The sequence below is a fragment of the Nomascus leucogenys genome, chromosome 9 (assembly GCF_006542625.1).
Source record: "Nomascus leucogenys isolate Asia chromosome 9, Asia_NLE_v1, whole genome shotgun sequence".
Taxonomy (NCBI): Eukaryota; Metazoa; Chordata; class Mammalia; order Primates; family Hylobatidae; genus Nomascus; species Nomascus leucogenys.
Genome location: NC_044389.1, coordinates 65,766,624 through 65,780,118, shown reverse-complemented (window position 1 = coordinate 65,780,118; position 13,495 = coordinate 65,766,624). Strand labels below are relative to the sequence as shown.

Below are 13,495 nucleotides of genomic sequence, written 5' to 3'. Positions count from 1 at the left end.
ATATGTGTTGTTAACTCTTTAACTGGGTAGCTGAGTAGATTTCTGAGATGCTTTATCACATATGTAGTACGTGTACAATGTATGCATATATAATCAAATAGTTTTCCTTAATAATGACTTTTTACTTTATACTGACTTTTACCTTTCAGATATTGTGATTGCTTTGCAAATGGTGAATTTTGCAACAACTGCAATTGTACTAATTGTTATAACAATTTGGAACATGAAAATGAAAGGCAAAAAGCAATAAAGGTGATTATTTTTTATTTCATTTAACAGAAATATCCAGTTTCATCAGTTTTTTAAATAACTCAATTGTCTTGCAAAGAATATCAATTCCTTTTGCAGTGTTTAAATTTCATCTACTGTGATTTAACTCTAACTGATATTTGATCTGTTTTGCTAGGCATGCCTTGACAGAAATCCAGAAGCCTTTAAGCCTAAGATAGGGAAAGGAAAGGAGGGAGAATCTGATCGACGTCATAGCAAAGGATGTAATTGCAAACGATCAGGATGTCTTAAAAACTACTGTGAATGCTATGAGGTGAGATGCTGGGTGGGGAAAATAATATCTTTTAAAAACAGTTTTAGAAAGGACATACTACAAAAATTTACTTGAAAATTGGGAAATCACCTTGCTATTACAGTTTGAAAATATGCACAGTTGGCGCAAAGGCCCTTGTTTGAGGAAGGCCTTCGAGCCTCCGTAGCAGGGCTTCGGAGGAATACCTTGGGTTTATTATTACAGCCTGGGGTCTTACTGGGTGATTTACCATAACTTCTTGGTCATTATGCTCAGAAGTATGCAGATAAGAACACCAATATATTGATTTTCAGTAAAAATAATATCAAAGTGGATTGGAAACTTTCCAGCAGTGATTCTCACCTGTGGTGCAGTTCTACTTACTGTTCTTCACAGGCTTCTTAGAAATATATGGCCGAGTGTGGTGGCTCACACCTGTAATCCCAGCACTTTGGGAGGCAGAGGCAGGCAGATCACTTGAGGTCAGGAGTTCGAGACCAGCCTGGCCAACATGGTGAAACCCTGTCTGTACTAAAATACAAAAATTAGCCGGGCATGGTGGCGAGTGCCTATAATCCCAGCTACTCGGGAGGCTGAGGCACGAGAATCGCTTGAACCCAGGAGGTGGAGGTTGCAGTGAGCCGAGATCATGGCACTGCACTCCAGCTTGGGCAACAAAGCAAGACTCTGTCTCAAATATATAAATATATATATATGGATACAAAATAGCCTGCATCCCAGGGTACAGTCTGGAAATTAAAGGATTATCTTGACCAAAATGCTGGTTATGCCCACTCAAAGAGCACACTGCTCTGTGGAAAACCAAAGTATGTTAAGAAGTTTGCTTTGTGAGCATAAAAATAGGAAAGGAGGATCTGGCATTGTGCTGGGTGAGGTTACTGGTCATGGTAGGCGATTGTCTCCATTTTCACTGTTCCGTTGTTCCACTGAGCTGGTTATTTTTACTTATGGGTCATGCGTCTTCTCTGGAAGATGTAGTTGAAACTCTGCTCTGACAAATGCCATGTAAATCTTCCCCTTCTTGCTTTAGACACAGTACTATATAGTTTTATTTTAGAAACTTATGTGTAACAATCTAGTGATTGAGATTAACCCTAAGTCACCGTAATTGGTTTCTTGGTATGCCTGAAACTCTTTACTGAGAGTCTTTTGGGTGGTTGAGTTATACTGTTGGCTCTTCTCATACTCTCATATATTTTCATTCTTTCTTATTCTCAGAGAATTAATTAATTAGTTTATTTATTTATTGGCAGAAAGCCTAGCTTTGCACTTGCTGAAAGTTTGCCCTGCCACAGGAGCGTGTCCTCAGGTTCAGTGCCCTCTCCCATACAGCATGTGTCACATTAAAGATTTTGTGTATTGCATTCTCTGTGTAATGAATTCTTTCCTAATCTACTTATTTACAAAGTCAAATACTCCTCTCAGGAAGTAAAGTAGAATAGGGAATAGGAGAGTAACATCTTGTGAGTTCTGCAGACGATATGAATGAAAATTGCATAGAGAGACAAGTTTTTTTTGTTGTTGTTATTTTGTTTTTGAGACGGAGTCCCGCCCTGTCGCCCAGACTGGAGTGCAGTGGTGCAATCTTGGCTCACTGTAATCTCCGTCTCCTGGGTTCAAGCGATTCTCCTGCCTCAGCTTCCCAAGTAGGTGGGATTACAGGTGCCTGCCACCATGCCCAGGGAATTTTTGTATTTTTTGTTTTTAGTAGAGACAGGGTCTCACCATGTTGGCCTGGTTGGTCTCAAACTCAAGTGATCCACCCACCCATCAGCCTCCCAAAGTGTTGGGATTACAGGCATAAGCCACTGTCACAAGTTATTTTTTAAACTGTCTTAACATCTCTAAATCCAACAAGCCAGTTTTCATCCAGTGTTGGAATCTTTTTTAGTCTTTCTTCTTCTGAATACCTGATGAAATAGTTGGCTTATGCTTAGAAGCCATATCATACAAAAGTTGTCATGAATACGTAAAAATTAACACTTCTTTTCAGAACATGGAAATTTATGTAAAGTCGGATCAGAAGGGCAAAGCGACCCTTTCATGTATATGGCCTTGAACAATCAGTACATGCTGGGCATATGAAATTCAGACATATAGGAACTAACCATTTAATTGAACTGGTTAACAATCTGTGAATTAATAGAAGTAGAAAAGGTACTGGACTGGTTTAAAAGTTAGAAGAGACAGCCCTGCCCTACCTATTCTAATGAAATTTTGTCAGGACAGATACACTGTCTAGTAACAAATTTATCATTCCAAAAGTTATGTACCAAAAAATGGAGAAACTTAGAATATACTAAACTATGAATAGCAGCGGCTAATTGGCTGTAAATTAGCTGTGGGCTTATCTGACATTTTGTGTTGAATTGTTCTTTTGACACCTTGTTCTTCAGCTGAATTGGCTTTTTAATCCTGTTGGTTTGCATCTGGACAACACATTCATGTTTCCTTTCAATGCCTATAGGCTTGTTGATTGGATGAATGGCTACCCACCTTATTTCATGGTTGTGTCTTTTCTTGTGACCATTTTCCTCCCCTCCACATCTTTTTTTTTTGTACAGGGGAAGTTAAATTCGCCAAGCTAAGTATCATTGTAATTTCTCCATCCTGAGCTCCGGTTAGACACTATTAATGTCTTTCCTATGGTTCTTAAAATATAAAGATAATTTTTAAAAAACAAATATATATATATATATAATCTAAATTACTATTATTGGTATGTTTTCCCCACTCTGAGGTCAGGAATTTTCTCTCTTCATCACTAGATGCTTATTAAGTATTGCTTCAGTTAGATTCCCAGTCAGGCTCACAGTAACCCAGTTAACACAAACTTATATCCATTTTTTCCTTTGGTAAATGGAATTTATTGGTGTCTTATAAGAAAGGAGCAGAGTAAATGTGTTTATAATGCAGCCCGTTTATCTTGCTAGGTGCTATAGAGAGAAAGGACAGTTTTATTTATTTATATAGACATGAGTTCATTGAAGAAAATGCAGCTAACAAAAACATACTCAAATTCGTTAGAAATCAGGGAAATATACACTAAAGAACAGTGAAATCTCACTTTATCACCCCCACCATCAGATTATACATTTTTTTTTTTGAGATGGAGTTTCATTCTTGTTGCCTAGGCTGGAGTGCAATGGCACGATCTCGGCTCACCGCAACCTCCGCCTCCCGGGTTCAAGCGATTCTCCTGCCTCAGCCTCCCGAGTAGCTGAGATTACAGGCATGTGGCACCAAGCCTGGTTAATTTTTTTTTTTTTTTTTTTTTTTAAGGAGAGACGGGGTTTTTCCGTGTTGGTCAGGCTGGTCTTGAACTCCCGACCTCAGGTGATCCTCCCACCTTGGCCTCCCAAAGAGCTGGGATTACAGGCGTGAGCCACCGCGCCTGGCATAAAATGTTAAAAGGAGTTACAATATCCATTGTTGGAGGGAATGTGGGAAAGCCTTCATTTACACATTGCTGGTGAGATGTGAGGTATTACAGCCTTTTGAAAAAGCAATGTGGCTACATCTCTTAAAATACACAGGCTGGGCGCGGTGGCTCACGTCTGTAATCCCAGCACTTTGGGAGGCCAAGGCGGGCGAATCATGAGGTCAGGAGGTCGGGACCATCCTGGCTAACATGGTGAAACCCTGTCTCTACTAAAAATACAAAAAAAATTAGCCAGGCGTGGTGGCGGGCACCTGTAGTCCCAGCTACTCGGGAGGCTGAGGCAGGAGAATGGCGTGAACCCAGGAGGCGGAGCTTGCAGTGAGCTGAGATCGCGCCACTGCACTCCAGCCTGGGCGACCAGGGCGAGACTCTGTCTCAAAAAAAAAAAAAAATTAAAATACACAGACCTGTTAACCAGTGAGCCCAATTCTAGAAATCTAACTCAGAGAAATAAAAAGGCATAATGTATAACAAAAAAATCTTTATGCATCATTTGTGGTACCCAAGAACTGGAAACAAAAACACCGATCAATAGGGAAATGAATGCCCAATAAAATTGACACATCATACCAGGGATTTACACCTAGCTGTTAAATAGAATGAATTCAAGCTATGCCAGATGACTTTGGAGGGATTCCATGAGTTGTAAGAAAAGCAAGATGCAGAAAAGCAGATAATATGATTTTGAAAAACTAAAAAATGAAAGTTCTATATTTGTATATATACATAAGGTCTAGGATTTTATATATACTTACATTTGACATATTTTTACATGAAAATATATATTTATATAAAATGTAAAATACACACTAGTTTCATATGGGTTATTGAAGGGTTTGGGGAATCTGAAGTCCCTCCCTAACTCCCTCTTCAGATTAAAAATAGCATAATAGAATAATAAAAATAGCATCTGTGAAATCCCTTTAATGTGAAATTGTATACATATGCATAAATGGGAGGTCATCTACATGTTAATGATGATTTGATTGAGGTGGCTGGATTCTGGATGACCTTTATTTTTGATATTTTAGTATATCGTTCATGTTTATGAAAAACATATGTAACTCATACCTGAAGAAAATCTGTATTCATAGTGGGGGAAGACTGACATGGAAGGACACAGCCACAAACGTTATACAGCCACTGTCAGACTTAAGAATACCTAACCTAGCTAGCCACATGTGTAGTTAGTTTGTCAGCCAGAGATGCTTCCATCTAATCTTATCAGTTGACCAGGTAATGCTATTAGCTGTTGATTTGATTGTGGCATCTACTTATAGTAATGTATTTTGGTTTTGATTTGCAAACTTTTCTTTTGTAAATCTTTTAGGCAAAAATAATGTGTTCCTCAATATGCAAATGTATTGGCTGTAAGAATTTTGAAGAAAGCCCGGAAAGGAAGACATTGATGCACTTGGCAGATGCAGCTGAAGTAAGGGTACAGCAACAAACAGCAGCCAAGACGAAGTTATCCTCTCAAATTTCAGACTTGCTTACTAGGCCAACACCAGCTTTAAATAGTGGAGGCGGAAAGTAAGTCAGTATTTTAATCTTTTTATAGTATTTCCCAAATACTCACTTTTGGTAAAGTTTCTTTTCAGGGGGCAAAGTTGAGTTTATACTTTTGGTTGTTGCAAACCTGATTTTTGCATTTTCTTTTCATCTTTAGTTACTTGTAAAGGAATTTAAAGGTAACAAAAACCACTGCCAGATTATTGTACAGTTCGAAAATGCACAGTAATGATTTAGTCCACTGTGCTTAATTTCTGTCTATTAAGATGAAGTAATTATGTAATTTGAGGAACTCCAAAGAAAACCAGATGTTCATATGTCTCGCTGAACGTGTAATTATGTTTTTGCATTTTCTTACCTTCTCTTGCCTCTTCCATTTCTTGGAGCACTTTCCCCATCCTATTGGACCACCCATCACACTGTAATAGTGCAGCTCCTTATTGTTATCTCTTTTATCTGTTGAGCTCTGGAGTAGAAAAGCTTGACCTCTAAAGTCAGGTAGACTTGAGTTTATACTATCTGTGCTACTTAGTAGTTTGTGAATCTCTTTGAGCCTCAGTTTTCTTATCCTTAAAATAGCCTATACCGGGTGGCTGTGAGGAATAAGGCATGTCTATAATATCTCCAGTGTTTGTCAAGACCTGATAAAACATAGTTTGTGATTTGGACTGGACTGGTATTAGAAAGTTTGTTAGAGGTTCATCTGAGGAATTATTAAATGGAATGAGCCTTGCAAATGGCATATTATTTAAAATGCCTAAGTAGGCCAGGCACGGTGGCTCACACCTATAATCCCAGCACTTTGGGAGGCCGAGGTGGGCGGATCACATGAGGTCAGGAGTTTGAGACCAGCCTGGCCAACATGGTGAAACCCCATCTCTACTAAAAATACAAAAAATTAGCCGGGCGTGGTGGTGGGCGCCTGTAATCCCAGCTACTCAGGGGGCTGACGCAGGAGAATCGCTTGAGCCTGGGAAGCAGAGGTTGCAGTGAGCCGAGATCACCCAATTGCACTCCAGCTTGGGCAACGAGAGCAAACTCCGTCTCCAAAATAAAATGCCTAAGTTGAAGATGAGATCCAGTGCTTATAAAAATAAGGCTTTTTTGTACAAAATATTTAAGATAGTAGTTTTTTGGTTTTTTGTTTTGTTTTCTTTTTGAGATAGAGTCTTACTCTGTTGCCCAGGCTGGTGTGCAGTGTCATGATCTCAGCTCACTGCAATCTCTGCCTCCTGGGTTTAAGCAATTCTCCTGCCTCAGCCTCCTAAGTAGCTGGGATTACAGGCATACACCACCACGCCCAGCTAAATTTATGTATTTTTAGTAGAGATGAGGTCTCACTATGTTGGCCAGCCTGGTCTTGAACTGACCTCAGGTGATCTGCCCATCTCAGCCTCCCAAAGTGCTGGGATTACAGGCATGAGCCACTGTGCCTGGCCTTAAGATATTAGTTCTAAAGAACTCTTATGACTGGAATATAAACAGCAAATGGTTTTTGACTGAATAAAGTGGAAATGGTCAGGCACCTTAATGAGGCTTATAACCTGGGATTCTTTCTGGTCTTTAGAGTACTGAATCTAATCTCCACATGGAGATTAAAGATACTGCCACAGTAAAATATTTATAATTAATTTTTAAAATTGGGACGATGTTAATGAAAACAAAATAATAAAATTATAATCAAAACTACATATTAGAAACTTGTATAAAAAAAGTTATGCTAGCATGTTAACAAGCTTATTTCAAGTGACCAAAACCTTAAATTAATATTTTCTAGTTTAAAGTGCTTGTTTGTATATTAAAGATTCCTATACAGCTGCATGGCAGCCTGAATTCTCAATTACCCTCTCTTACCATAGTGAGCTTTAATTTCAGACTTCATTATTTAGTATCCTTCTTGTTAGTAATCGCTTACTCACAGGTTGTTGAGTTAGTGGTTAGATTATGTTGCTTGACTTAATCTGTCACAGGCTTTAAGACTTGAGTTGGCTGCAAATATAGCAAGCCTCACAATGGGTTGCTCCAATTTAATACTCAATAGCTCAGGTCTTTATGAATGCAACTCTGTGTATAGAACAACGTTTGGTTTCACCATTTTGTTTTGTTGTGATAGAACGATGCAGAATTTTGGAATGTTTTCTACAAACAGTATCAGTGACTATGGTAAAGTGCTTTATTTTTCATTTTGCCCAAGAGATAGTGCTGTCAATTCCTAATATTATTCATTCATTCAGCAACTATTCATGTAGCGTCTCTATGTCATGCACTATTCTAGGCACTGGAGCAACAGCAGTAAATAAAACTTGAACTTATGGAGCGTACATTCATGATTTGGGAGGATTTTAGTTAAAGAAATTCTAGTCTTCATGTAGACTATTATCTTTTAGTTAACCACATAACCTTGCCTAGGTAATAAGTAACGTGTTTTATGTTAAATGTTAAATTTCCTGAACAATATTCTTACAATATGTGAATAAAACCAAATTTAACTTTTTAAAGCCCTTTTTAGGATATGCTTGTGCTCACTGTGTAAATTGTGATGCTCATCCTGCTGGTGAATTGTGAAAGTGTCAGTAGAGATTTCCAGATGAAAGAATGTTATCCACTTTTGTTGTTATTTAACACCACCATCATCTTTCTCTTTCAAAAATCATTTCAGATTGCCATTTACATTTGTAACTAAGGAAGTAGCTGAAGCCACATGTAATTGCCTCCTTGCCCAGGCAGAGCAGGCAGACAAGAAGGGAAAATCAAAGGCAGCAGCGGAACGGATGATACTTGAGGAATTCGGACGATGTTTGATGAGTGTCATCAACTCTGCAGGAAAGGCAAAAAGTGACCCTTGTGCCATGAATTGCTAACTCTTGCACAAAAGACTGATAAATGGAACTGTACAGAAAATTTAAGGTGCAGGGACACTTGATTTTCTGGAAGAAAAACAATTACTGTATTTTAATTCAGTCCTTGTTTTAAAAGACCTGAAATTATAATACTGAAGGAGAAGAAATTTTAAATGAGGAAATTAGTACATTTTAAATCTTAGTTAAATCTGCTTATGCCCCTTCTAAATTGAATTTTGCTTTATTCTATAGATTTTTTAATTTGCTTGGGTTTCTTAAGAATTAGATGTTCTCTTTCTGATACCTTTGACAAAAAATGTTTATAAATTCATATAATTTATGTATGGTGTTGTATGACTTTGTTAGTAGAAAAGCCAAAGCAGCAGTAGTTAGCACCCATTCTTTGGGACTTGATCTAGAATATGTGCAGACAGAATGTTACATAAACAAATTCTTACGAAACACATTCAAATGACATTTTGTATTTAGAAAAGGACTATCATTTAAAGAAAAAGCAGCCTTTTAGGGCAGATTCTGGAATAATATCCTGTTGTCACTTTGGGAATGTCAGAAGGGGAAACAATCCCCAGGCACACTTTAAAAATTTTAAAAAGTTATTTAAAAAAACATAAAATATTAAAGGACAGTAAATAATTCTCAGAGGATGGGCAATTTGTTTCTATAATAAGGAAAGGCTAACAGATGCTCTGGGCTGTCTCCATTTTCTTTCAAAGAGGTGGTATGTATTTGAAGTAATAAATTGTCAAAGTGATTACTGGGTACTACTAAAATGACAGGTGGATATAAATAGAAGTAAACATTATGTAGTGATAATATAGAACCTCACATAGTAATCAAGTATAAAATTTGGCATGGGTGGAGAAACAAAGAATAGGGAAGCTGCAAAAGATGAATTTAGAGAAGTTTTCATGTATACAATCAATTATTTTTACAGACTTTTTTTTTTTTTTTTTTGAGACGGAGTCTCGCTGTGTACCCCAGGCTGGAGTGCAATGGTGTGATCTCAGCTCACTGCAATGCCTCTGCCTCCCAGGTTGAAGCGATTCTCCTGCCTCAGCCTCCCGAGTAGCTGGGACTACAGCTGCATGCCACCATGCCCGGCTAATTTTTTGTATTTTTAGTAGAGACGGGGTTTCACTGTGTTAGCCAGGATGGTCTTGATCTCCTGATCTCGTGATCTGCCCGCCTCGGCCTCCCAAAGTGCTGGGATTACAGGCATGAGCCACCGTGCCCGGCCCTTTTTATAGACTTTTGAACTAGGAGGTTTCAAATCAAATCGCAACTCTTACTTGATTTACAGAGATGGGCCTCCTAACAAAATTTTCAAAATTGTAGTGGGATTTCTTTTTATAAGGGAAGTTTAATATGGCATTATTTTCAGCCAGTGATTTGGAAGGTCTGTTTTCCTATAATTACTAAAATAACCTAAATCATTTTCAGTAATTCAAAAACTCTATGAATTTAAGAGCCTGTTGTGACAGGACTCTTGATTTTATGACAAGAAAAAACCATGTTGGAATTCAGGCATTTTGTTAGGTACCTTAATCGTCAGTAATTAGTATATGATTATTGCATTTCCTACAAGGACTCTATAGTTGTATGTATTTTGTAAATATGTTCATATGAACACGCAAGATATAGGCAATAGAAATTAAGTAATCCAAAAGAGGATTCCGTTATTCACTAAAGTATCTTCCTTTTAAATTTGGATTTATAAAATCATAGTGCAGTAACTTTAAATGTAGATAGTTCAAACATTCTTAGCACCTCAATCTAGTATGTTTAATTAAAATTTGTATAAATGTAAATTAGTGTAAGAGGGTAAAATAATCAAGTTATTTTTCAAAAGATTGCAATAAGTTTTTGGTCTAAAATTAAACTTTGTTCATTTTGTACATACTCTGTGTTAATTCTAATTGCACCTTTGTGATGTGTATTTATATAAAGTGTGCAGAAAATGTTCGTGAAATTTTGATTACAATTGTAGATTATGTATGATGGCATTGCTTACGAATGTTTTGCTTGTAAAAAAATTTCAAGGTGCAATCAAATGCTACTAGTTTTTCTGATTTTCAAAAATCTATCTAAAATATTAAGCCTTTTCCTTCCTGTGTAGTACTTACTAAACAACTTTTTGTATTCAGGCATTTGCATCAAATTGCTGAACAAGATGAACAGCCACATTAATTCAATGATTTTAATTCAATGATTTTAAAAGACTATTTGGGGAGGGTTGGGTATATAATTTTTTAGCTCTATTTACATCCCAAAGTAGAAAGATTAAATTTATATTTACTAGAGCTATTCAAAAAATACACTTTTCTATATTGTAAAAACAGGACAGCAAAGTAAATCATACAGAAAATAAACATTTATACTATTCTGTAAAAAAAAAAAAGGTTTTGCATTTTTTCTTTAGTTTAATAACTTTATTAACCATTTAATATGCAAGAAACCTTTTAAATTATCTGAAGTAAATTTGACATTACTTCTGAAAACACACAACTAAAAAATTCTATCATTTTGCTCAGTTATTACTAACATAAATTGCTTTGAAATGAGAATATGTCTTCTCTTTTTTCCCACTGTTTAAGAGCAGAAACTTAGCCGGGCATGGTGGCTCACACCTGTAATCCCAGCACTTTGGGAGGCCAAGGTGGGTGAATCACTGGAGTCCAGGAGTTCTAGACCAGCCCGGGCAACATGGTGAAACCCTGTCTCTACTAAAAATATAAAAAAATTAACTGGGTGTGGTGGCGCACGCCTGCAGTCCTCACTACTTTGGAGGCTGAGGTGGGAGGATTGCCTGAGCCTGGGGAGGTTGAGGCTGTAAGTCAAAATTACATCACTGCACTCCAGCCTGGCAATCAGAGTGAGACCTTGTCTCAAAAACAAAAACAAAAATACCCAGAAAATCAATCTACTCTGTCTTTTAATGTGAGATGTTCTTATGATAGCTCTCTTTCTTAGTTTCCTTTTTTCTGAAGCACTAAACATAACCTGTAGGTCTTATCTCTGGGGTCTGGGAAACAGAACCTTAATGTTACAGGTACAAAAGCAAACAGAGTGATTAGTTCCCCATTTTCTGGTAGTGGACAACTGACATTTTTTCAATCTTATGTAAAATATGAATAAAAATAATTTTAGAAAAGTTATCTATTTTTATTGTTCTGTAACACAAATAGTTAAGAAAATGAATACTTGTTATGTAAATGAAGCTTCACAGCAGGACCTCCGGCCATAACTTTGATCATATTGTATCTCTTAAGCATTTTATATAGGAATTCTGGTGTGGCCACCCAAAGCAGAAGGGAAGGCAATCAACTAAAAATCCCTTACTATTGGACTTATTTTCATCATGTAAATTACTTAAGGCTTTTCTTGTTAGGGCTTCTTGAATGCACATTTTGTCATTATCTGTAGACCAAAGGTGAGCTTTTTTTTTAATCCATGTGATTTTATGAGTTGAAAGCTATAAGGTATTTTTTTAATTAAAAATTTCCTTCTAAATGGCAAATTTTGTGAGAGCGTTTAAGACACTCTTAGTTTCTATTCAAAAGCAATAAGAAAATAAGTATATTTAGGGTAATGTTTATTATAAGGTCACAGGAACTTTATGAAACTGTCATTTATCATACTGGCATATGAAATCTGGTCATAACATTATAAAAAGAATACATCATGACCAAGTAGGGTTTATCCTGGGAATAAAAGTTGATCCAATGTTTTAAAAAAGACATAGTTCACTGTATCAGTATACAAATAAGAAAAGCTAAATGATCATCTCAAAAGTCGCAGAAAATGACTGTGGATATAGGAAAAACTACTAAATTATACATTTTCTTGTTTGTTTGTTTCTTGAGACGGAGTCTCACTCTGTCGCCCAGGCTGGAGTGCAGTGGTGCGATCTCAGCTCACTGCACCCTCTGCCTCCTGGTTCAAGCAATTCTCATGTCTCAGTCTCCCGACTAGCTGGGATTACAGGCATGCGCCACCATGCCTGGCTAATTTTGTATTTTTAGTAGTAATGACGTTTCACTACATTGGTCAAGCTAGTCTCCAACTCCTGACCTCAGGTGATCCACCCACCTTGGCCTCCCAAAGTGCTGGGATTACAGGCATAAGCCACCGTGCCCGGCCACTATATGCTTCTTTAAGAGGGTAAATATTATGGTTATGTGAATTTTATCTCAAAAATTGTTTTACCCAAAAGGTGCAGAAAAAAGTATCTGGTAAAATTCAACAGCCACATATGATTCAATAAACAAAAAAATAAAGTCTTCAGAGAACTAAGACTAAACCTGATAAAGACCATTTACAAAAAAAGCCTACAGCTAACATACAACTGGTGAAGAATGCTTTCCTTTAAGACTGGGAGCAAGGCATTCTTATTCAACAATGTAGCTCACTGTGCCATAAGGCAGGTGGGAAAAAGGCCCACAGATTGGAAATAAATAAATAAGACTTTGATAATATGAATGCCTACATAGAAAAATCAAAGAATCTCAGAACTACTAGAATAAGTGAATTTAGCAAAATCAGTATGCAAAAGTTGACTGTACTTCTACATAGTAGCAATGAATGTTTAGAAACAAATTTTTCAATCACCACTTACAGACTTCAGAAAACATGAAATCTAACAAAAATATGTAAGATCTGTGCTGAAAAGTAAAAAACTGATAAAAAAGTCAACCTAAAAAAAAGAAGATAGACCATGTTTCATGGGTTAGAAGATTCTATTATTGTCAATTCTCTCCACATTGATCTATAGATTCAACACAACTTCAGTCAAAATCCCAGCAGGAATTTTTACAGAAATCAACAAGCTGATGACAAAACTTATATGGAAAGGGAAAACCAGAACAGCCAAAACATTTTTGAAAAAAGAACAAAGTTGGAGAACTCCCACCTAATTTCAAGACAGATAAAACTAGAGTAATTAAGACTATGGTAGTGGATAGATCCTATTAACAGTGGAAGAGAATAGAGACCCCATATATATAGTTGGTTTTTTATAATTGTACGAAAGTAGTTCAACGGGGATAGTTTTTTAAACAAATGGGGCTGGCATATCCATATGTAAAAATATGAACTTCATGGCTGAGTACGGTGGCTCATGCCTGTAATCCAACACTT

The 13,495-nt window shown here is 36.9% G+C and overlaps 1 protein-coding gene across 5 annotated transcripts in view; it reads left to right on the top strand.

The window, feature by feature from the left end:
• LIN54 (lin-54 DREAM MuvB core complex component) overlaps nt 1-11,876 on the top strand; it is a 91,567-nt gene extending 79,691 nt beyond the window's left edge. For 2 of the 5 annotated variants that reach the window (XM_003265828.3, XM_003265829.3), the window contains exons 10-13: nt 150-252; nt 407-544; nt 5,317-5,519; nt 8,158-11,876. In XM_003265828.3, the coding sequence (XP_003265876.3) occupies nt 150-252; nt 407-544; nt 5,317-5,519; nt 8,158-8,359 (646 nt within the window). In that variant the 3' untranslated portion in view covers nt 8,360-11,876. The remainder of the gene's footprint in view (nt 1-149; nt 253-406; nt 545-5,316; nt 5,520-8,157) is intronic. The other 3 variants (XM_003265827.3, XM_004089007.3, XM_012499350.2) reach the window with 3 other exon arrangements.
• Nucleotides 11,877-13,495: the final 1,619 nt, after the last annotated feature.